This window comes from Tinamus guttatus, unplaced genomic scaffold (genome assembly GCF_059628265.1).
Source record: "Tinamus guttatus ecotype Peru unplaced genomic scaffold, ASM5962826v1 Tinamus_guttatus_pri_ptg000489l, whole genome shotgun sequence".
Taxonomy (NCBI): Eukaryota; Metazoa; Chordata; class Aves; order Tinamiformes; family Tinamidae; genus Tinamus; species Tinamus guttatus.
The window spans coordinates 3,145,300-3,170,092 of NW_028289023.1; the positions used below are offsets into that span (position 1 = coordinate 3,145,300).

Sequence of the window (24,793 nt, forward strand, 5' to 3'; positions counted from 1 at the left end):
ATGTTTCTCCTGACAGAAAACTGCTCTCTTGAGACTGAGGGCTTATCTACAGTCCCCAGACTGGGGCAATGGGACTTCCTTTGACAGACTAGTCAGTTGCTTAGTTAAGAAATGTGCAAATCTTTGGGTATTACAGAGGTGAAGGTGAATAGCAGATACCTGCAGAGATGCCATCCAGCATCTTGAAAGGACTGACTCATCCTCTTTGATATTTAAAAATGACTCCTGTTTAGACGGAGCCCAGGATTTTCACCACTTACTTATTTCACTTATAGTGGGAATATAAGGAGCAAAGAGGGGAGCAAAGCTTTCTCTCCTGCAGCAGATAGTAAAGCCAATGCTCAAAAGCAGACAGTCAGTGCGACAGCAAGATTTATCTTCTGCCACTGCTTTGGAACTTGACAACTTCCTAATCCTGGACCTGAACAGGATCAAATATACTCAGTGAGGTATCCTGGGCCCAACCTGGGCTCTGAATATTGCTGATCTTCCCTTAGGATACTCCCCAAATTTCCCACCTGTTTAACTTCTTCAGCGTTTTGCTTTGCAACACCGATTTTTTCTTCTATATCGTCCACATTCTCTGAGTTTGTAGTAGCCTTTTGCTTAAGATCTTCAACACTCTTTTCCAGGTTAAAGAGGCGTAAGGTTGCATTGTTCAGCGTTTCTTCAGACACCGAATTTTCAGATTCAATCTAACCAGGAAAAGGAAAAACAGTTATATTTTCCAAAATACAACAGATACCACACTATGCTTGCTGGGTAAGCCCTATCACCTCTAATCCAACCTGTCACAGATCTGAGATAAAAATCAGTGTTTTATTCTTGTTAAAAATGGCTAATTGCAGTGAGGGTGAAAGAGCCTACCTTAAAGATAACATAGGGCTACAAAAACCATTAGGAAACTTAGCTAAAAATGACTTGATTCTGTCACACAGGGGTGAGAGTTGCCTAATCAGCAGCAAAACTTCAGCCATTGGGTTCTATCGTTTAATAATGACCTTGTGGGGGTTGTGTGTCTTCTGAGCTGGCTGGACTTCATGGGTACAGCACTATGGTGGCAGTAGGGCTATGACAAGCTGTTGAAATCTCTAAATATAGTACCTGACAATATTACAACTTTTTTTTTTTTAAACAATCTCCTCCTGCCCCAGTATGACCAATATATTACCATGCTGTGCTCGCTCTGTATGACTTCCTGGGTGATCTTGGTGTCCCTTGGTTACAGGGCTCTGATCCTGCTCATTTCACTTCACTGGTGCTGAATAAGCGGTAAGAAAAGCCTTTTTTCTAAGAGCAAATGAGCCCCTAAGCATCTGACCTACTAACTTAAAAAGCTTGTGTGGAGGCAGGAAAGGTTTAGAGTCATTTGAATGCAGTCTTTGATGTGTTGTACTGAAGGGCTTTCCCCAGAGAAGCTGACCCTGGTTTCAGTCGGTGTTTTTCTATCTTAATAAATACTCTGTAAGAACTCACTGAGGTCAGCAGGTCTTGAGTGCCTTTAATATCTTCATCAGCTTGTTTGATGGCTTTTTCAGCTGCATTTTGAGCTTTTTCAGCTTCTTCCAGTGCTGCTTTCACCATATCTGCAGTGACTTTAACATCTGTTGCACCTTTGCTGTGGAACAAAAAATATGCAAGCACTGAAAATGCATTCACATTGGCACTGGACAAAGAACTGGAAAAAGACAAGTACAGCGGAGGGCCATTTTTGCCCTCCGGGCATAAGTTAAACTCATCATTTTTCTGACTTCTGTCAGAAAGACAGAAAGCTGCTCCTTTCCTCCAGGCTGCTGGTGCTGGAGAACACTGCTCATGCAGCCCCAGGGCGCATACCTGGCTTTTTTAGCCTCTTCCAAGAGCATTTCAGCGCGGGCGATGTCCCCGGCGCTCTGCTGCAGGATGACCTCGACGTCGGACAGACTCTCCACGCGCTCCCGGATCTCTTCGGTCAGCGCCTGCAGCTGCTGGGGGGTGCTGGGCATCTCCATGGCGAGCACCTCGTTAGCCACCGCCTCGATGCTGTCCAGGTCAGCGCTGTCCTCTAGCGAAGAGCACAAAGATACACGTGAGTGAGAGCTTCCTGAAGGCTGCTGTCGAGGCTCAGCACTCCAAGTGCTGCCTCACTGCTCCTTAAAATAACGAAAGAACTTCTTTTTCCCCAGGACTTGCAGGAAAGAGAGGCATTAAAACCGCTTTCTTGAGGGGAAACTCCTCTCTAAGGCAGAAGCAGAGGCCCTGGGGCTCTCGGTGACCAGCCACCCCAGGCTAGGAGTGGGAGCTGCCGGGAAAGGAAGCCACGAGCCGCTCACAAATGTGTCTGTGCTGAGAGCAGCCTTGGTCTTGCGCAAACAGGCGAGGACGGGGGTGCTCTGGGCAGCTCAGCCATAAGCAAGGCCCTCGTTTGACCCTTCCCTATGCAGTGAGAGAGAAACTCGGGGCTTCCACTTTCCTTCCCTTTAACAGAACTTTGTCTTTCTAGCCAGAAGCTAGGAACTGACTTGGCAAGCTGCCAACACCCAACTGTCTCTGCTGACACTAGCAGAATAAGCCATTGCAGGCTGGCCTGGCTTCCCATTGAGTTGGTTTTCTCTGGTTTCAAGATTTCCTCATATGCACTAAGGCTGGCTGAAAAGGGGAATTATTGTGTTGCACCTGGAGGATGAGTCAAGAACCATGGATATGGTTTTCACAAACTAAACAGAACTAAAACAGGTAATTTAAATGTAAGGTCTTTACCCATGAGGAAGTCTCTGATCTGTTTAATGAGATTTCTCAGATCTTCGTTGCTTCTGTCCACTTGCTCCTTCGTAGCGTTGGTTTTGAGCAGAACTTCCTGGGCGTTTTGTTTTGCTTCATCTGCTCTCTGCTTCGCCTCAGAAACCTGCAGTGTAGAAAGAGAGGATTTTATTTCCTTTTTGCTTTAAGGCCTGTTTTACAACAAAAATTCAGTTGGAGTCAGAGGTAATGGTAGTGGGAAATGATTTCCTCATAAAACTCACTGAACACTTTTAAAAGCTGGCTGCAATCCACAACAGTGTTAGTTTAAACAACTGAGGCTAATGTTTAGAGGTACGCACGAAACTTCACTATAACAAGCTCATTTTGCAGGGAGCTTTAAAAAGTATTAAAAAAATATAGCAAAGTTACACAACAGTGAAGAAGCATTTTGAAGTAAGCCAGGCACAGACTTTGCCCATTAGCATCTAAACTTGTGTTGCAGCTAAAATATATACATTTTTTTTTTTAATATCTAACACTTGCTTTGGCACGTTACCATTTTGGAGAGCTGCTCCACCTCGGCCAAGGCGCTGAGGATGTCTCTGTCGAAGTCCATGGCCTTGCTCCAGGCGCTGTGCGCCGCCGTGACCAGCCCCGCGCAGCCGGGGCCGCCGCACCTCGGGAGGCCCTCGGGGCTCCGGCAGCTCAGGCCACCGCACGCCGAGTCGGCGCACGGGACCCCCCCGGGCGCTCCGCATGTCTAGGGACATGGAGCGAGACAAGGGGTTATTTCTGCTGCTGCTGCCTCTGGCTGGTTTGCAAGGAGAAGGGACACAGCAGGAGGCTCTGCCACCTGGAAAGCCATCTTCCCTCCGCTGGGGAAAAGCTGCCAGGCCCAGGAAGCTATTTTGTCAGGCAGGGGAGAAAATATCTGGTGCAGGATCTTACCTTTTACCTGCTTTAGCACACCAGAAATAGGGGAGGAAAGAAGCGAGAAGCTGAAAAGCAGTTCTTAGAGGATATCCAAAAAAAAAAAAAAAATCCCCTTTTAGTTTGTCTCCTTTCCATTCTCCTGATGTTTGCTCTGAGTTGATCTTTCCAAAACACTTTTTTTTTTTTTTTAAGTTTGTGAATTGTTGTCCCAGGCTGAGCTCTCACAGAAAATCTGTCTGGATTGTGGGTTTTTGTGCTCTTTCCTCACACCTGGGTCAATTGTTTGGACGACAGCATTGCTGAGGAGCAGCTGCAGCCAGACGGGGATCCGGGCAGTTCCCTGTTCCCGCGTGGTGCCGTTCCCTGCCAGCCCCCATGCCAAGCAGCTCCCCGGGGCAGCGAGGCCTGGGCCAAGGCAGCTGCAGCTGCAGTGTGTGCAGTGTAAAAGGTTCCCTCTCACCTGCTTGGCATGCACCTCGGCAGGAGCTAGAAAGCAAAAAGGCTTTTCTTGGTGCCCCGTGATCGCGCCTCCCAGCAACTCATTTTTTACAGCGCTGATAAACATCTCCCCAAGATGTTCAGTGCGCAGGAACGTGCTCGGCAGGAACGCGGCGAGGGGGAAACCAGCCAGGAAGCTGCCTCCTCCCCAGGCTCGAGGGTGAGGTGCACGGATCGGCACCACGCCAGGGGCCGAGGGACCTGCCACTGCCTGAAGAGGGACCCCCGCTGCCCCCCCTCAGCTGCAGGATGTCCCCACAGGGAGCCTGGGAGATGCCTTGACCCCTGGAGAAGCCACCTTGGGAATGTGCAGCTCTGTGGGCTGCACCCAAGGGAGTGGGGCCAGAGGGGGAATGAGGAAACGATGGTTGTGCTATGGGATCTGGGCAGAAGCAGGCAGGAGACCAAAGTGAGGGGCGGATGCTTGGAAGTCCTTAGTGCCCATAGGTTGAGCAGCCCTGTTCAGGCTCACAAAACGCCCTGAAAGCCATGAAACGCACACACTCCCCACAAACAGACTGTGATCCCACACACTGCATGCCCCAAAGGGTTTGTCCCCCGCCCGTCCTCTCCCCACAAACCAGATTCCGGTGTTGTTAGAGGTCTGATCCAACCCGTGTCGCCCTCCTACCTTCTCAGCGACTTCGGAGAGGTCGAGGCTTTGCAGCTTGCCCGCCAGCTCGTCGAGCAGGCGCGACTGCTCCTCCTGCCCGGCCTTGAACTGGGCCTCCCGCTCCTGGATGAGGCCTTCCACGTCCCGGCGCGTCTGCGCCGACATCTCCACCGCGCTGCCGGGCTGCACAGTGGAGCCGTTCACCCTCTCCTCTGCCTCGAGGGACATCTGGAAGTACTTGGTGATACTGTCCAAGGCTCCTGCAGAAAGCGACCGAGCGGCTCAGCAATTATTTGATCAGTAATGGCAAATAATCTGGATGACACGGCTGGATTAGCCTGTTCTTTTACCTATGTGGATCTCAGGTTAAATGAAATGCTGGCCTTTGCATTTGCACTCAGTGCTACAGTAGTAGGGATGACAAGATTCAGCCCTTCACAAGAAAAAAAAGCTCATTTTTGCTAGGTTGAGTGTGTGAAATATGCTGGAATTAAAAGTTTTAATTTCTCTGACCTAGCGATTAAATTCTGCTTATCTTGATGGGGAAAAAAAAAGATCCAACCCACTAGGTTTACAGGACAACAGCTAATTTCCTGCAGCCCCACTTCTCTCAGCGCTCTGTTTGCCCTGGGATGTCTTGCCCATGGAGTCACTGCTTGGAACTGCTGCCTGCTGAAAGGCGCTGATTTACGAGCGCTGCCGTTAGCTCTGCACAGGCCCCGGAGGCGCCCGGGCTGCCCTGCGGCACAGATTGCCACACGCTGGCGGCTCCAGCAGTTCTGCATCCCGGCCACATCGCTCCAGGAGATCCCACGTGCCCTGGAAATGGACTCCGACTTCCTGCCAAGCTTGGAATCTTTCTTTTCAGCCTTTGTCTCCAGTTGGAACCAAGTCAGCTTTCCAAATTTCCCAGGATTTTGGTAACATTCCTCCAGCTCCAGCAAATTTCCACCCCCTGCCTGATGTTTGTCAGCTGGATGAGCCAATGGGCACGTGAGCCTTGAAAAAGGGGCCCTTACAGTGTGCTCTGATTTGAGAAGACTCAGGGGGTCCTTCCAACAGAAACAGGCATTTAACAACATGGGGACAGGTATCACATGGACTCTTCTGTCACACCAAGGCTCACACCAACAGCCCAAGGCAGCTTTGCAGTGTGCAGAGGGATGGGGAAGGGGATGCATCAGCAACTCCATTAATACACAGAAAGGAGCTGCCCTCCCAGGGACATGAGTTTTATTACCAGATTAACCTGGTATTTAAAACCATATGCAGGTTAAATCTGCTTTTGGTGTCCCTCCCTCGACACCTACCCCGCACATCAGAGATCTTGATGAACTCCAGCTGCTCGGCGAGCTCCTTCACGACACGGTCCAGGCTCTTGGCATCGGTCTCGAGCACGCTCAGGTCCGTGTCCGTGCTATTGCTTTTCAGGGCTAATGCTGAAAGGCTTTCCTCCAGGTCAGCTATCTTAACCGTAACATCTGCTGTCAGCTTTCTGTAAAACAGGGGCGCCCGGACTCAGGGGGCTGCAGCGGAGAGCGGCGTTTCTCCCGCAGCGCGACCCGGCCTCCCGCGCTGGAGTAGTGATTTGTAATAACATGCCTGCCTCGAACACTGCGTTTGTTTCCTTTATCGCACACAACTGCTTCTTAATCTACAGCACATTTATAAACTCAAAGCACCAAATTGCTCAGAAAACAGCTGCTTTGTGTGAGATTAACTGGAGGCAGATTCCAGAGCACTGCTGTAATGCGCTTGTACCATAGCAACTGCACAGGTCAAAGTTGACTACTATGATCCATACATAATTTGCTTCGCGTCCCACACAGCTACAAATGCAGTTTTGATTACTACAAGCTCATGGGACAGATTGGAACTTTAGGAAAGGGGGGGAAAAATGCCTTGCTTGTAACACAATGACTTCTTTTAACTTGCCTATGAACAACCCTCCTCAGCAGCCACTTCTCCAGGGCTGTGCAGAAAAACTGCCTGCTCTCAGCATTCAGCATGGCCTTAGTAAGCCACAGAGCAGGTTTTAGTTTGTGGGATAACCCTAAAAGGAAAGGCAAATGTATCCCTCAAGTCGGCACAGCTGCAGAATCAAGCTGGGCATAAGAACTTATTCCCAGGGTGACTCACCAAAAGCGTTTCCTCATCCTGAAAGTATCAGGCAATTCTTAATCTCTAGGTCAATTTACATCCCCCCCATTTGTTAGCTCAAGAGCCTCTTCCTTTTCCACAGTCCTGCAAAGCCCAGTGCTTTCTTGACAGCTCAAGAGGACCAAGAGCAGCTACTTACATGCAGTGTATATATATAAATAAATACATATATACATATGTTAGGAAAAGCAGCTCTGCAGCTGTTCTAACCACTCTCGATACCCACAGAGCCCAAGAATATGAGCAGCCCCCAGCTCTCTGCCTGCAGCGGGGAGCATCTGTAACTGAGACATCTGTGCTCTAATGTGCTCTAATCCTCTCCTCTCTGCTTTGTGCAGCCCGTTTAACCCTGCACGAGCGAGCTCTAACAGTTGCACACAAGCAGAAAACACCCGCTCAGTGTGGATGTTGAACTTCCGAGATGTCCAAAAGCACAAGCTACCTTCCCGTGCGGGCTCAGGTTTAAAATAAAACACAGTGAAAAACGCCAGAGAAAAATGGCAACTGCCACTGTTACAGAGCATCCCCCTCCACGCTGGCTGAACTAGACCGAGCCGCGCAGGGCCCCTGTACTCACTCTGCCTCCTCAAAGAGGTTGCCGATGTTCTTCAGGGGCTCCGCGGCCGGGTTTTGAGCGACGATGCTTTTAATTTCGCCCAGCTTCTCCTCCAGCACGTCGAGCGTCTGCTGGTAGGGGCCGGTGACGCCGGTGACCTTCAGCGCGTTGGCTCTGTCCAGGAGCTGCTGGGTCCTGTTGGCCAGGGCGCCCACGAGCAGGTCCCAGAGGGCGAAGCACTCGTGGCAGGGCACGCAGGCAGGGAAGAGGCCCGAGTAGCCCCGGCTGCACTTGTCGCAGCGGGGCCCTTCCACCCCATCGTTGCAGATGCAGCGACCCGTGGCGCGGTCGCACTGCGGCGTCTGGACGCCCCGCGGGTTGCAGTCGCACGCTGCGAGGGCACAAAGGCAAGGGAGGCGTCAGGGAGGCAAAGGCCTGCAAGGCAGCAGGGAGAAAAGGAGAAGAACCGGGTCGTAATGAAGGGAGGAAAGGAAGAGAGAGGAGGGCTGCGTATGGACTGCACGGAGCTGGTCACGGAGGGCGCTGGGTGGGGAAGGGAGAGCCAGGGCTGCATGTAAGAGGGGAGAGAGTGGAGGAAATAAATCTAGGGAGACACAGAGTGCCCAGTTTGCATATCTTGGAGGTAGATGCAATGTAGGAGCAGAAATGACCAGTTCTTCCAGTGCTGAAGATCATCGGTTTGAAAGGAACTGGAGGCAAAGATCCCAGTTGGGCTTCTGTTTTGAAGAGTAAGTGAAGTAAAGCTCCCCAGTCTGGCAAAGAAGCAATAAACAGGCACACAGCAGAGAATTTACAGGGAAAAAAAAAAAAAAAAAGGCAAGACGAAAAACTTAAAAAAAGAAATAAAGCTTCCCCACCCTCTCCAGCCCAGAACTGGGGCCAAATGAGGCTGGCATGCGTGCAGCAGCCAGCCCCAGGCTGATGTTTTGAGTGTGCAGAGCAGGTAAAAAATATATAAGAAAAAAAGATCAGGCAGTGAAAAGCAGAAGAGAAAGAAAGAAGCAAAACAGAGTGATAAGCGAGGTGACCTTGTCTAAGGGGAAAGATGGTGTCTTTGCTGATATGGCTGCTGATGACCAAGAGGGGCTGCACACACAGCTTGTCATGGTCAGGGGAGAGCAAAGCTCTTTAGCAGGTTATTGAGGATTATCTCAGGAGGCAGCATTTGCACTTTTCTCAAATGGATTTTCATTTTACTTTTGCAACTATCAAACCCCGCCTTATTTTTAAAAGCTAGTCAGGTGAGACCCAGCAGCTCCAGGTGGCTTGCCAAATCAACACGATAAGGTCTGGGCAACTCCCTTTCCTAAAAGGCTTTTAGAAGAAATATGCATTTATTTGGCACTAACCCACCACAAAGAGAAGTCACTCCATTAATGTACTTCTGCACTGTCATTTTTAAGAGCACGGCCACGCTCCGCGCACTGGAACGCTGTCAGGAGCAGCACTTGCCACTTGACCTCTCCCCCTCCCTCATTACCCAGGCAGGAGAAGCAAAAGAAACTGCCAAACTGCAAAGATTTCACTAAAGAGCTGGCAGCAGAGAATAACAACAACAACAAAAAGGTCTTGCAAATATGCAGGGGCTCATCCCTGCCTACTGTCATGGTATAATAAACTCCAGGGCAGGAAAAGGGCTGTAGTGCCTGATTGAAGCCTTCACTTACCCATCAGTTTACCAGGCACCCTTGAGAAAAGTTTAACACAAATGAATGGTCCAAAATGGTCCATAAATCAACATAGACACCCCCAGCACATTGGAAGGCCTCCCCTGGTGACGTGAGCATGTCCCCTTGAAGAAGGGCAGAGCACAAAGCAGCTCTCAAGATCCTGCACTGTTGGTTTCAGTGTCTTCAGTTTAAGAAATGACTCAGAGACCCTCGGGGAACAACCCACTCCTGGGCAAAATGGCTTTCTTGTGTGAGGAGCACGACAGGAGAGAGACAGAAATAACTCCTGCTGCCTGCACAATCGAGCAAAAGGGGCCTTTGTTCTTTGAATTACACTCTGACCCAACAGATTGTTTTTACTTTACATCAAAAGTGCTTAAGCAGTCAACTTGCCATGGGATATGCTCCCCGCAGGCAAACTGTCAAGTTCCTGTTTGAAGGGGGGCAGTTAAACCTTCTGGCGACTACTGAGGCCCTCAGAATAATGGCGAATTGTCCAAATTCCACCGCCAGGAAAGAGGGTAAACAGTGGGTGGTTTTCTCAAGGATCCCGGGATGCGATCAAGTTACACGAGTACTTGCTGCTGGCAAAGCAGGCCACTATATTTACTTGCAGATTTAAAAAGCTTAAATTGAAAAAAACAAAAACCAAAAAACAGAAAACCAGCCTCATCCTTGTGGTAATTCTACCCCTGAATACCTGCAGAGTTAAGGGAAGGCAGGGCACAAGACTTCACTAACATTTACAAGACAATGCGAATTCCCAAATCTCCAGAACCAGAAGGGAATTTAAGCACCAGCTCATTTGCAAAGTCAAAATCCAACCCCCACAGTTGCCTGAAGGGAGAGGATAAATAACAGGGGAGCAATTTACTCTAAATGCAGCACAGCAGTTGGAAGAATCATCAGATTTCTGGAATTCCCTCAGCTTCGCCACTGTGCTTTGTGGCACACAGGATGATAGGAAAATCACCATGGGTTAGTTGTGGTTTGGGATCCTCCAGCAAGCATGGGAGCAGAGAACGCTGGCTCCGAGCTAGCTCTATAGTAGGAGTCCAGCACACGTACCTTAGCTTTCCTATGTGCTGCCTTCATGTTTTCCCCTTCTACCTCACGAAATTCAAGTCATTAACTCTTCACTGGACTGCACTTTATCCCATACCAAAGGTAAAACTGAAGCTATTTTTATCTCTGCTTTTAAGTAAATTTAAAAGGAAAATGAGAAAAAGTCTTCCTCAGGACTGGTGTAAGACAAAACAGAAGATTTTATTTTCTTTTGGAAAATCTGGGAGGCTTTTCTACAGGTCCGTGGTGTGGCCTCCCTAGCAGCAGCCCATGGCCAGTTTATTAATGTGCCACTGACTGCAATAATCTTCAAAAAGCATCCTCGCTCCTCTCACAGCCCACATGCTGTGAGCCCACATGCATCCCCTCATCTTGGAAATATGCCTGGGTTTGATTACTTTTTATCATCTTTTTTAGAAGCATAGACCATCCCAGGGCAGCTCTCCCAGCTTAACCATCCGTGTTGCCCTGAGACCTGTGGAAGCCGCAGCTTGGTTGCTGGATGCCCCCCTAACAATAAAACCACACAGTAGTTCTTCTTCTGCTGGCCAACGCTGCATGAGACAAGAGGTCCACCTTGTTCTGGACCTCCAGCAGAGAGGAGGCCATAGTTGTGACCCACTCACCACCAGCAGCCTATTTCACACCCCACCACGGAGTAAGTCCCAGGGTCTTAGAGGGAGCACCTTCCCTTCACACCTTGATGGGGTTTAAACCCTCCACTGAGTTCAGCTGCAGCCAGTTATTGCAAGGAGGTGAGCAAGACTGAGCAAAAGCCACATGAGGTAGGTATTGAGGAACATGCTGGCGTTCCCAGATTTAATGGCACAGACCCTCACAAGGAACCTGGCAGTGCCCAAGAAGGGACAAAAGGCTCAATGACAGCAGGACGGTCCGTGTGAAAGGACAGGAGCTCCTAGGTGGTACGGGCTGCAAAGAGCCATGACAGAAGAGTAGCCACGTGCTGAGCTACGTGTCCGTGATGGTGGACACACCTCCATCAAAAGGATCCACGCGACCTTCAACTACTATGGCAAACAAACCAGGGTATGAAAACATGAAACTTCCTGATTCACTTGACTTGCTCAAAACAGCACACATGCTGGGCCAGTGTGACGCAGCACACCAAACCCAAAGTGCCCAACATCACTGCCAGCTGCAAGGAGCTTTTTCCTCCCTGGCATGTCCTTCAAGGGGCAGGGAGCCCTCCAACAACACCCAGGTTGACTTCCAGCCACTCCTATGGCCACCACGCGTCAAGGTTCATGCTTTTTTAGCATTAATGATGCTGTCTGCTACAGCAATTTTGTTTCTGAGGTCCTCAAATGTGCTAAAGGAAACACATTTTCTTATATTCTTCTAAGCACAGCTTGGCCCGGGGTGGGTTCAGCTCCACCCACCCATTCATCAATCCAAAGTAACACCTGGATATCTGCAGCTGTATCACATCTGTTCTTAGCATGTACCTGGTCATCTAATTTTCACCAAGAGGAACAAGAAATAGGCCAGCACACCCAGGGCTACAGAAGTATTGCAGATTATTATCCAGTTGCTAGCAATAGCTTTGTACACTACAGAGCAGAACTGTAATAGGGAAAAATATATAAAATCCTGTAAGGTCCTTGTAAATACCACCCTTGTGCTTACGTGCCTGGAAACGGGCAAAAGAGTTTCATTCTGCACCATAAAACTACACAGATGTTGAGTTTAATGTAAGGGATTTAGATGCCCCAGCTGGTTTGAGTGAGAAATGGCCTTTGAGACAAACAGCTGATCATTTTCTTTCCATACAGAAAGGTGGAAGAGGGCTGGGATAAAGAACAACAAGTCAAGGCAGGATAGGTTCCTCACTTGGAAGATGAATGTTAGACAGGGATCAAATCTGTGCCTGGGTAAGGAGAGGAAGAATCTCAAGTACCTCCCATGGAAAATAAAATAGTGAAGGGCAAGAGTCTCTTTAGAAATTACTGGCCAAAGATTTGAGGGCTTTCAATGAGGCATATGCTAAATTAAACAATCAGCTACTGTTTTGAAATGTCCATCGGGAATTGAGTGTATTGTTTAATTCAGTGTTTAATTCAGTATGCCATTCTTCTCTGGTGCACTATGATTTAAATGAAATTACATTTTTGATTGGGACATTTTCTAACCAAAATGTTTAGATAAGATCTGCTAATTAGCAAAGATAGCTGGTAGTGTCATTTACTCTCAGATACCCACACAGCCATGCATGTACACACTCACAGTGTCTACGGGTAATTCTGACAACAGCTTCATCACTGCATTTTGCTTTCAGCAAATTCTTTCCTGATCTCAAAGATAAAAGCAGCACCCACCTGTGTTTACTGAATTTACCCTGGTAGACACCTAAGAGGAGAAACACCAAGGAAGCATTGGGTGGTTTGCTTCAAGCTTACAAAGACATATATAAAGCTTTATCTTTCACTCATTCCAACAGCTTTGGGATCTTTCCTTGCAAATATTTAGAAATCACTTTTATTTCTAAAACTACTATTTTTATGTGCCACAAATTTTCGTACTGTTAAGTTTAAGCTAACTTAAACTGGTTGATACTGCAGCTGAGATGATCTAATAGGTTTTGAAAGGGATTAACAGTAACAATCATGTTCTTTAATGCCATATTGTAGGAGCTAGGTACGAGTGTTATCTGTGATTCTCCACAGAACAGAGCGGAAATTATTTTTGCAGAAATATTTTCTTTACTGCTTGGAGCTGGTGATAGAGAGCATCAAATCTTTTACCCCCTCCACAGGCAAGTAACAATAGGGTTGTTCAAGCACAATTTCCTGGCATCATTTCCTGGTGGTAGTGAGCCATGATGATGATAAAACCATTCAGCAATTTGTAAGGTTGAAAGTTTTGCAGTGTTAGCAAATTTCTCCTGAATAATCAGCTATTGATTCAAATTACACTCCAAGCATATGGCTAACTCCTCAGCATTATAATTTTCAGTATGCATGTTAAGATAAGATGCCAGCTAAGATTTAAGAGTTGTGCTGCATTTTAACGTGCTAACAGACCTTGCCAAAAGGGCAATTTTCTGGAAGCAGCCAAAATACACAGTAATATTCTAAGACCACACGTCCATTAAAATTAGGAAACTCAAGTGCAAATTATAACACTTCTAGGGTAGAATTTGTCTGACTTATTCTAAGCACTTGTAGTGTGTCTAAAGGACATAAAACATCTTTGATCTTCCTTTGTTTCTCTCCCACCACCTATAAAAGCAACCTACATAACTAGTTTAACACTCTTTCAGTCTCACACTGTCTTTTACCAACTGTGACCTGTTCTGATGGTTCAATTTCTTAAAATAACAATGATAGTTAAATCACCACCTTCTTTACATTATATAACTCGTATGCACTTCAGAAATATTATAATGAGCATTGCTCAAGCCGCCTGGGCAGCAACACTACATCTCAGAGGCTTCTCGGGAGCTTGCAGCTCTCTGCTGGGAATTTGCTCTGCAGGCTGAGAGGAGATGCAGCTCGGCATGCCAAGTCCTGCACTCCGGATGCCAGGCTTTGGAGCTGCTCCAGGAGAATGCCCAGGAGACCTGACTTGGATGAAACTTGTAATCCTGTTATTTACTACTTTAGCAAGGAGTTTCTTACACATGGACACGTTCACATGCACGCTTGCCCAGAGTAGCAGATGACTCCTAGATAAAACAGTGTCCAGAAGCACCTCCCAGACCTGATGTAGTTCCCAGACCCGATGTGACTGCAGGCTGAAGATCTGCTGTGAAGAGGCCACCCGTGAACACCCCTGGACCGCTGCATCACACAACCTTCAGCCTTCTACATTGACCAGCACAGGATCCATGGCCTGGCGTCCACATCCCAGCACAGAGCAGTGCCAGCAGCAGAGACCATCCATCAATACTCATCTGGTTTAGAGTTCTCACAATTCCAGATCCAAATTTGTCTGTATTTTCTTCACAAATGTGGTTGAAAATGTCGCTTTTTTGGCTTTCAGGGCCAACATGAGTGTGCTTTTTTCTCCCTTTTTTTTTTTAAACAAATTTAGACAGCCTTAGCCACTAGAGTGTCATTTGGAGCAGGTCCCACATCCAGGGATGTCCGTGTGCTCCAGCAGAGCTGAGGCCTGCCCTCACTGAGCACAGCTAACCCTTCATAACAAACCTCCTTTTGTCTCAATTCCAGCTCAGTTATGGCTGTACTGAACACGTGCTCCATGGGCATTGCTGTGCAGCTCCTTAAACACAGTTTTGCCCTCAGTTCTACCTGCCACAAATCACAGAAACCTGTTTGCTTCCTGCCCAGAGCTGGGAACCCTAGTTACATTTATGTTGGTCCAAACATCACCCTTCCACCAAAAAGGGAACAAACGAGGGCTGCAGTGAGGTGTTTTCTCTCCCTCAGAGGCTGCCAAGGCAAACGGGAGAGGGTGAAGGGAGGAATTTTCCCCCAAGGCCCTGCGGAGATTCCCGCAGTGCTGTCTGGCTGGATGTGCTCCAAGAGGGAGCTCGCAAGTGGAGCCCATCTCACATCTCAGCCCCAGGCACTGGTGGTCACCGCGCTTCTGCAGCTGCCTGCAGACACTGTCCCCAAGGCAGGTCAGCACTGCCCCCTGAGCATGGCTCACTCGGAGCCAGAAGGGAGGACTGCGGAAAGAAAGCTCTGAGCTTTTGCAGAAGAGCTAGGTTCTGAATAATCTCTGCTCTTTTTACTGCAGAAACATTAAAAAGCAAGTTTCCACATGTTCAAAAGACAGCAGAAACTAAACAAAAGGCCAGAAATGCGGGTCTGCAGCAGAACCTTGCTGATAAGGCGTGCAGAGGGACTTCATCAATAATTTGTGATGGAGACGGCTGATACCAGGAGACACTCCTTGCCTGGGGCACTGGGAGCCTGAAGAACTCGCACAGCCTCAGCCCAAACGCTGGATTGCGATTGCGATTAGGAGAAACCTAATAAGTGCTCAGCAACCAGACAACTGCCCGGTCCTTTCATCTTAAGCAGCTGCCAAGGACCTGTGACCCTCCTCTCTCCATAGATAATGGGCTCTAAGGTATCTCCATTGTAAAGGATTTATTAAAAACCACAGCAAGCACATTCCTCCCTGCAGGAAAAAATACCTTAATCTACTGCAAACCCTCCTGGCAAAGGCTCCTATTTAAACAGATCAGAGATACAAGTTTGTTCTGGTCTGGACAGTGTTTGAAGTTTCTTTTCCAGCTAATGAACAGACTTGTTTATAACCAAAGGACAGACCGAATCCAGTTTTCTAAACAATCAGTTTTGTACTGCTATATTTTGTTGTATGTAGCTATGACTGACTAGCTGTCTCTAATCTTATTTTAATTTTAAATAAAAGGGAAATACTCCATATCAAAAATTCTACTTCTGCAACCACATTCTCCCTAACAAGAAGGAAAACACAGAGAGGAGTCTCCTACTACATAAAATCTAAAGACAAAGGACATATATTTCTAGATCGATTCTCCATTCCAAATTCTTTGTTTAAAATATTTTCTTACCAACCCAGTTTACCTGACGGCATCACAAAGTCAAAATTAAAGAGGTAGTTTCTAAAGGAGTCAGTTTCTGAAGAAATAGGTTTGTTCATAAATAACAGGCCAATAAGCCATAGAACGAAGTACTTAAATCTCATGCCGGGCTCTGGCTAGGACCCTGTGGCATCTCCTGCACAGCAAGCAGCCCCCAAACTCCATGTGCTTCTCTGCCTGTCTGCCACATGCTGGGGCTCAACCATGTCCACAACTCACCTCGACACTCCACGCTGGGGTCGCCCCAGAAGAGCTCCTGGCACTCCCGGCAGGTTCGGCCTCCGAAGCCCGGCATGCACTGGCACTGCCCTGTGAACTGCCGAAAACAGGAGGGCAACAAGCTCAGCACGCGCCCTGTGCCCTGCACTTGGGGCAGCTGGTGGTGGTGGTGCACGGCCAGCAGCCCCGAGGGCCAGCAGCTCCAGCTCTGCCAGCAGAAGGGGTTTCACACTCGGAGGCTCCATGGCTATAAAAGCACCTTCAAAATGGGATATGGGAGTTACTGCTCCCCAAAGCCAGTGATCATTTCCTTTTCCCCTGAACCAGCTCTCTAGAAGCACCTGGCCGAGCATCCCTAACGCATGTGGGTGTCACCAGCAAGTCGGGGACTCCTGGTGCTTCCGGACACGAAGCTTTGGCAGCGGCCAGCAAGGCAGGACCGTTTTATTTAAGATAACCTCATTGCCTGCATCCCTCTTCTCTCCCACCCTGTGTCCCGGAGCCCCCAGGAGCCAACCCGGCACCGCCAGGACAAGCAGAGTGGCACAGCGAGGCGGCCGCCCCTTACCTCGTTGCAGGCGGGTCCCAGCGAGCGGGCAGGGTGGCAGTCGCAGGGCTCGCAGCCAGCGCCGCTGGCCAGGTGCCACGTGTTGGGGGCGCAGCGGTCGCAGGAGAGCCCCACCACGCTGGGCAGGCAGCGGCACTGCCCCGTGGCCGCCTCGCATCGGCAGTTGCCTGCGCCGTCGCACTGCTCCCGCACCGTGCCCAGCGCGTTGCACACGCACTCTGCAAGGAGACGGCCGCCCGTCAGAGGGGCTGCCCCGACCCAGGCCGCTGCGGCCCCGCCGGGAACACGGAGGGGAGGGACCCCATCCTCCTCACAGCAGCGGGAGCTCGGGGCAGCCCGGGTGCCCCCACACGCCCAGGCTGAAGCAAGGGGAGGCACAGGCGGCTGCACTCGCTACTCACTGCGGCAGTCCTGCTGCAGGGCACTGCCATAGTAGCCCTGGCGGCAGCGGTGGCAGCTCTCGCCCTCTGTGTGGTAGAGGCATTTGAGGCAGGTGCCCGTGCTCTTGTCGCAGGCCTCGGGGTCAGTGGGGTCGATGTTGTTGTTGCACTGGCAGGGCTGGCAGACACCGCCGACCTCGTCAGGGCTCCCGAAGAAGCCAGAGGCGCACTCGTCGCACCGGCTCCCTGTCCGAGCAAACACACGTGGCAGGGGTGGCCGTGGCCACTCGAGGACGGCCGCCGTGAGACCGCAGGGCCGTTAACAGAGGGAGTTAACTGGGTTGGACTTAAAACGAGGAGGGTGGGGAGCACTGGGACACCACGGTTGGAGATTCAGACTCCAGCTCAGGGTGGGGAACAGCTTCACGCAGGACAACTGCCCGGTGCTGCCCCACCAGCAGCTCAACCCCTCAGCACCACCGGTGCCCAGCACAGCCCTGCTCACAGCCATGGTGGTCACCATCCCGCCAACACCCGCTCCCTTCCCAGCACGGGGTTAAAACGCGGGGGAGCGCGCACGGAGCGTACCGATGTATCCTGCGTTACAGACGCACACCACTTGCAGCGTGACCGGGTCCTGGTAGCAGCCGCTGGCAAACTGGCGGCCGCTCTCGGGGCCATCGGGGCATGGGCAGGGCCGGCAGTGGTCACCTGAGCCCAGGACAGGGTCTCCGTAGTAGCCGGGCAGGCACCTAGGCAAGGGGGACACGGTGTGCAGGAGCTGCATGCGCACAGACCACAGCGGTGGCGTGGCTGCGCTTGTCCCAACCTCCTCATGCTGCGGGGGGAAGGGACCTGCTCCGAGGCCTCTGCGGTTCAGGAGTGAGGGGCTGTTTGCTCCCATTGCTGCCAGGGACAGCCAGGAGCAGATGCCACGCTGCAGCATGTGCCACCAGCCAGCCCTGCCACAGGCTGTGTGCTGCCTCCAGACACAAGGAGTTGCCGTGCCCTCCCCTGAGTCCCACATCCCCTCAGGAACACGTACCTCTCGCAGCTGTGGCCTGACGTGTGGTCGCGGCAGCCATGGCAGGCACCGCTGTGGGGGTCGCAGTCGTCCGCGTGGCCGTTGCAGTGGCAGGGCTGGCAGTTGGGGAAGCCCCAGAAGCCGGGCAGGCAGCGGTCGCACTGCCGCCCGTACACCCCGGGGAAGCAGTGGCACTGGCCCGTCTCCGCATCGCAGAAGGCATTGTAAGAGCCTCGGAGGTGGCACTCGCAAGCTGCAAGGAGAGCAGGACAGCAGTTGCCTCTCTGCCTTTCCTCCCAGACGTGGCAAAGCTCGGCACCACGTCATGGAAAGTAAAACGTCCCGAAGGATCCGCCCCGCATGCATGTGGGAGTCTACACGAGGGGTGTTTTGTGCTAGATGACCACAATTATAAAGAACAAGAGATATCTTCAGAGTGCAGCATAGGGAAGCATTAGGTTCTTTCCCTTCTGCCACACGACACCCTCGGCTACGGGCACCCCGTGGCGGGTTCAGAGGTAGGGGACCAACGTACACCTGCATCCACTGGGGCCAAAGCCGAAGGTGCCAGGAGCGCATCGGTCGCACTGCCTCCCGACGACGTTGGGCCGGCACTGGCACTGCCCTCCGCTGGGGTCGCACACCGAGCTCAGCGAGCCCTGCGGGTCGCACTGGCAAGCTGCACAGAGAAAAGCCTCGTCAGCGGCCAGCATGTCGCCATCTCCATCACCATCATGGACACACACACGCACACACACACACGTTTCCGCACGCAAGTCGCTCTTTCAGGCAACAGCACCAAGGTTCCACATGCAGTTTGCTCTGCAAGGCGAGTCAGGGTCACATACATAATGCGGTCTCGTGCAAGAGAGCAGAAATGCTGAAGATTATGTTCTTGCAGACATCTGTCATGGGAGTTTTCACAACGCTCCTGCTGTTCTCCAGGCACCGGTATCTCTGGAAGGTTTCCCAGACGCTGTTCGTGACCACATCTTCGCCTGAGCCTCCCACCGTGAATATGTCCAGGGATTTGCAGTATGGCATGAGAACGAGCTATGAACGAATTTTTATGATGACAAGGCATCACTATTTATGAACACTGTCTACCAACTTTGTGAAAATTCAGTTATCCCACTTCTTACCATATCACCATTTTTGGGGGGGAAAATAAAAAAGCAGGTAACTACAGAATTCAGCAAGGAAATGACCAAATTTTTATTCTTTTTTGTGTAACAGTTTCCAGTATCTACTATAGTCTCATATTTTATCCTTTAATTCACTAAAAAAGTTTGATATTCATGACATGCACTGCACAAGCTAGCCTTTCCAAAAAGGAAACTGTACAAGTTTAGCTCTCTGGAACTACTACAATCCTTTAACATAAAGCAAAAACCCCTTAACCAACAAAAAACATATCCTTTGAGACTGAAGAAGTTGCTTTAAATTGCCAATTAAAATTCAGATTCAGTCATAAGTGAAAACTTTATAAAAGAGATTCCTCTGGATTTCCATGGACACATTCCAGAAGAGAAGCCAACCTGAAGAACATCAAATACCCCTTGGCATGTGAGCATCCCCAAGCTGATTTCTACTCACAGAATCGATGAGTGTGTAGGGGCTCTCCATCTCGGTATCCACCGAGGAGTATTTGGGCAGCTCCAGGCGAATCGTGTAATTCAGGCCCTTTTCAAAGCACACCGGGCGGGGAAGAACCACATATCTGCAGTGGGAACAGGAAACAAGTCTTACTTCCAATGTTCAGTACCATAAAAGAATTTAGGTGGCCCAATAAAGCAATCAAGATAAGAAGTGGCCATGAACAGAGAGAACAAACGGTACGACATGAAAGAGATGGTTTGGAGACTTGTGTAAATTAGAAGTGGAAAGGCTAATCCAGGATGGCAGGAATCATACCAACGTTCATCCATGGCTTGTGCAAATACGGAGCTTTTTTCACTCATTTACTGAATGAACAAAACAAACCAGACAAGCAGAAAAAAATTACAAGATTTGCATCTCTTGGCACAATATAAAATGTATTTTTTAAATGTTTGGCATTAAATTTCACTCATTTTCACAGAGAGGGTGGCAAGTTTCGCAAGCGCAGAAAAGCACTCTGATGCTGACTTGCTGCAGCTGGACTGGAATCAATTTGACAAATGAATCCAGCAGGGTTTGGGTGCCTCTTAGTTGCCCATGTTGGGCAAATTTGCCACCTGGTGATTTTTAAAAGGTTTGCTCTGCCCGTTTATACCAACCTGGAGCCGGGTGAGAGGGAGACGACTTGATGGTCGTCATCGGGAACCGTGTTGCCACATCGGCTACCTGTGGGGATCTTGCCCGGCCGTGACACACTGACAACAGCTTTTTCCCACTGATCTGGCAACTGGGGAAAAAAAATAACCATGAGCACGATGCAACAGCTGCAAGCTGCCGAGAGCACCCGTAGCATAGGCCAGGGAGAGCGCGACCCGCGGGCGGCAACTACAGAACGTGCCAAGCTCCAGGTTTTTCTCTTCACCTCCCACCTGCGGATTATCCACAGCCCAAATTGGCTGCTCGGAAGCTCCTGGCCATGAGCATTCAATATGCAAGGCCAGCAATTTGTCTGCTAAGTCATGTAACCGTGTTCCCTCCCAGCCTGCCTGGTTGATGCCAAATTTACAGTGTAATCTGCCCCGAAGGGATACGTCACTTTTTAATCTGCTCATTAAACTGTATGCATACCATTAGCACAGTTAAAACACCACAATAATGATGGAAATTCAAATTGCAAAGCAAATAATCCTAGTGATGGCGATAACCTCCTTGGATTTTCAAGCACTTTGCACACTCTGCTGCGCTGCTGTCGCTGTCCCCGGGTCCCCACGGCTCCAGCAGGAGCCCCAGGGCGAGCCCGTGTCGCCGGGAGGGCGCCGCGCTCGGACCCACCTGCGGCTCGTAGCGAACCAGGATCTCGTACTCCATGGAGTAGGGGATGTTGTCGATGTAAAACTCCAGGTAGGAGCCCTCTGGGACGCGCACAAAGCCCACCCCGGTCCAGGAGGGTGTGCGGTCCTGCGTGGACTGGCGCTCTATTATGTTTACTCCCTGCAGCAACAAGGGACAGGGATGATAAAATCAGACGTGAATATTCCCATGGCAGGACATAACTGACCTGCTCTGATGACTTCTGCATCATATTTACAGCAGTAGGATTCACAGGCAGCACCATATAGTGCTATACTAACTGCCCAACCTGAACGATAACTTCTTCCTGGCTAGACTGTGCCAGGCCAAACCAAACCACTGATGAGGGCAACATGTTAAAAGCAGTCCTAGCTGTGAGGAGTACAGTGTCACTAAATAACCAAGATCCTAATTATCTATTGACACTAAACACACCAAATCAATATGTGACTATTCTCTTTAGTTTATTTAGCTCTATTTTTCAATCTGCTATTCTTCTTACAAAGGCAACCAGATGAAAGAGGCACCAGAATGTGTAAATCTTTGACACGCGGACATCCTGTTTCAAATATATCTGCATCCAAGAATAGTTCCCTCTACAAAATAACATCCTGCACATTCCTAAGGAAATTATTTCAGTAGAAAGGGATAAAACGTGAGGAAATGTCAATGTACATATCACTTCAAGATGTCCCTCCATGCATTCCCATACTATTTGAAGAGAGTTGGCCAAAAATTATCCACCTTTGGCTTTGGACAAAAGGACAAACTTCTCCATAAAACAGCAGAGACAGCACATGAGGCAGCCTGCAGCTTTGGGGGGAAACTGGAAAGGACACCCTCCAGCACGGGCCACGCTCTGCTCTACCCAGTCTTTGCTCTCAGCATTTATCACAAGAGAAAAAAACCTTTGTATTGGGCTGAAACTGCAGCGTGATTGCATTTTGTCTCAAATAAATAAATTAGGATAAAGTATCCCAATTAAAGGCAGGCCAGTATCTGCTATTTTACAGAAACCACTACCTCATCTCCTTGTCTCCTTTCTGCAGACAAATCTAAATGATATAATTACCTAGCTGCCATTCATGAATTAAAAGCAAAGCTGCCTGCTCTTCTAATAGAAAGAGCCAGAGATCCTAATGCGTGGCACCAGTGGGCTAAACAAACCAGAGGCAACCCCACTTGCAAAAGATTTTTTTCCCCAATCAGCTGTATTTTTAGTTAATAAAGAACCCTCACTGATTTACAGAAACTTCAAAACAGATAGCACAGTGCTTAAATGTCCTCTCTCCAGTTTCAGGGGCAACAAAGAAAAGAGCCAGTGTTGGTATCTAGCACACTTGAGATAAGATGGGAAAGAGAAGTGAGTGCATATGCAATGAGGTAAAGAAAGGGATATAGGCAGGAAACACGTTACATGGCCAGTGATCAAAGAAACAGGTTTAAGAAAGCAAAATTAAAACCTTTCCCCCTAATTTATTGCATTATTTATTGATACTGAGCTTGAACAGCTACAAATTGGCAATTCTGTGATAAGATTCAAGTTTTTCCACAGTGGCTTTATAAAATAACAGAGTTATAAAACAGGCCATTTTCATCACCCTAATGGATAAACAGCTTCCCCACACCTATGCCAACCAACGTACAGAAACTGCTACTCACAGGACCCAAGTTGGCTTCCTCGGCCTCATAGATGTAATGGTCCAGTGAAATAAAGTAATAGCCAGGCTCTACTTGATTGCACTGACGTCCAAACATGTGGGGCCGGCACTCGCATTGGCCAGACTCGCTGGAGCAGCTGCAAGGGAAGAACAGGGAGTTTAGAGCACGTCCTGGCTGTGCCAGAGTCCTCTCCGGCCCTTATGTTCAAAGCAAGACGGGAGAAGCGGCGCTTCTGTACGCGAAATCGGGTCAGAACTAGTAAATAAAGCACATCAGGGCATGCTCTGGAACACTGCAGCTTGACCACCCGTGTTATTAAAACACCAGCACGGTGCCAGGCACAGTTTTGGCTCATCCCAACCACCAGCTCCCAAAGCGGCCGCAGGCGCAGGCCAGGAGCCAGCCCGGGCCGGGGACCATTTCCAGCTTGCATGTGGTTTCCTCTGCCTGGACGGCAAGGGAATTCAGTGCTACGGATTCCAGGTGCTCCCCAGCGCAGACAGCTGTCCAGGGCCAGTTTCATTGACTAACATGTTGCAGTCAAAGGCTCAGCGGCCACGACCAGTGCATGTCTGTCTGTCTGCCCCCACGGGGGACATGGCACTAGTCGCAGTTTTCCATAGGCAAGGTTTTTTTTTTTTTTTTTGGGGGGGGGGTCTAACAACAAATACCCCTTCCTGTAATATTTGCTTTAGAAGCCTTTTCTAACATCAAAACACTCTTGATTTCCACAGAAAATTTCCAGGCATTTAAGCCTACAGTCTAAGTGTATTTAGTATTTAGTATTAGCACTCTAGGGATTTTTTTAATTTAAACCATTTTGAAATGACAAAGATTCACTTAAATGTTCACTTTTAACAAAAATGAAGCTCTGGTCACTTCAAATAAAAGAGAATTAAATAAACTTGTGATTTTATAAGCACTGTTGTCCTGCCTGAGAGCCAGTTTCTATTTTGGAGCGCGCTCGCAGCCCTGCAGAGGGGACGCAAGGCCCGCGCTGCTCCCGCTGTGCTCAGCACTGCATCGCCAGCCTTCCCCATCTCCCTCCAAGGACTTTTCTGGGGAAAAGCTGCCAGAAACATCCCAGCTGTCCCAGAAGAGAAGCTGGGAGATTGTTCCGAGATGGGTTTGCCATATTTTTCCCAGGAAGTTACCCCTCCAGGGCAGCAATATCCCTGGGATGGCGCCAGGACAAGGCCATGACTAAGCAGCTGCCGGCTCCCTGAAGCCACAGGCAGGGCTGGGCACAGCTCCAAGACTCTGGCCGAGGTCCCAGGGAGGCCGAGGTCCCAGGGAGGCCAGGCTGCCAGGGCCAGCCCCTTCCCCACATGGATCTACCCTCGTGGCACAAACAGGCCACACAACCCAGCCCCGCCACAGACACCCCTGCGCCGGCCCCAGGACACGGCTGCTCTGGCAGTGCCCGCACACCCAGGGAACGAGCGAGGAGGAGGAAACGGCACCATCAAGCAGAGGCTCCGCCGCTCGCTGCCAAGGGGCAATAATTCACCGGGAAGCAGATGGGAAGAGGATGCGCGGGACACCCCACCGCAGCCCCGGCGCGGGTGTCCTGTCCGCGCACCGCAGTGACCAGGCCCAAACTCACCCCTGCGGGTGCAGAGGAAGGCAGTTAACCCACCCTGTTGGGAAACGCCTCAGACTTCGGACAAGAACAGGACATTACGAAGGGTTTGTCCAAGGAAATAAAAAGGAAAAGAGATGGCGCATGCCACAGTGAAAGCCTAGGGTCAGGCCCTCACACAACACACGGCCAACATCAGCATCCTTTGGAAAGGATGGTGCGATGATCATGGCAAGGATGGCAGTGAACCCACCAGGTTTGTAACCTGGTCCAGTAAAGGCCCAGCAACATTACAGCTAATTTCAGGTGTTTTTCTATCCTAGTGGTGCAAACAGAAGCTGTTCTAGAATGGAAAAGACATAGATTTATCTTCACTTCTTGCTGCCCTCAAAATCTGCCCCAATGCTCACAAAAGCTACTCTGGAGACAAGAAGCCCTGGGTGTTGTAATTTCAACCAAAGTAAATGCACTGGAATGAGTAGTCAAAAGAAAATAACTGGGCTGGGACTTACTTGTTGTTCAAGGCTCCCCCCAGGTCACAGTCGCACGGCCGACATCCATCCATGTCGTTGCTCAGACCCCAGTGCTCGGGCTGCAGAGCAGACATCACTCATG

General features: G+C 49.7%; 1 protein-coding gene across 1 annotated transcript in view; it reads right to left on the reverse strand.

Moving 5' to 3' along the window:
* The window catches only part of LAMB1 (laminin subunit beta 1), a 37,265-nt gene that overhangs the window by 1,548 nt on the left and 10,924 nt on the right, over positions 1-24,793 (reverse strand). Inside the window, exons 12-31 of the mRNA XM_088533219.1 lie at positions 24,691-24,770; positions 22,597-22,732; positions 20,917-21,075; positions 20,244-20,371; positions 19,582-19,705; positions 18,834-19,038; positions 18,521-18,664; positions 18,007-18,238; positions 17,550-17,713; positions 16,983-17,207; positions 16,582-16,799; positions 16,014-16,110; positions 7,503-7,872; positions 6,076-6,260; positions 4,784-5,025; positions 3,278-3,481; positions 2,740-2,884; positions 1,837-2,044; positions 1,477-1,618; positions 519-695 (exon numbers count right to left, since the gene is read on the reverse strand). Coding sequence (XP_088389345.1) covers positions 519-695; positions 1,477-1,618; positions 1,837-2,044; positions 2,740-2,884; positions 3,278-3,481; positions 4,784-5,025; positions 6,076-6,260; positions 7,503-7,872; positions 16,014-16,110; positions 16,582-16,799; positions 16,983-17,207; positions 17,550-17,713; positions 18,007-18,238; positions 18,521-18,664; positions 18,834-19,038; positions 19,582-19,705; positions 20,244-20,371; positions 20,917-21,075; positions 22,597-22,732; positions 24,691-24,770 — 3,585 coding nt within the window. The remainder of the gene's footprint in view (positions 1-518; positions 696-1,476; positions 1,619-1,836; positions 2,045-2,739; positions 2,885-3,277; positions 3,482-4,783; positions 5,026-6,075; positions 6,261-7,502; positions 7,873-16,013; positions 16,111-16,581; positions 16,800-16,982; positions 17,208-17,549; positions 17,714-18,006; positions 18,239-18,520; positions 18,665-18,833; positions 19,039-19,581; positions 19,706-20,243; positions 20,372-20,916; positions 21,076-22,596; positions 22,733-24,690; positions 24,771-24,793) is intronic.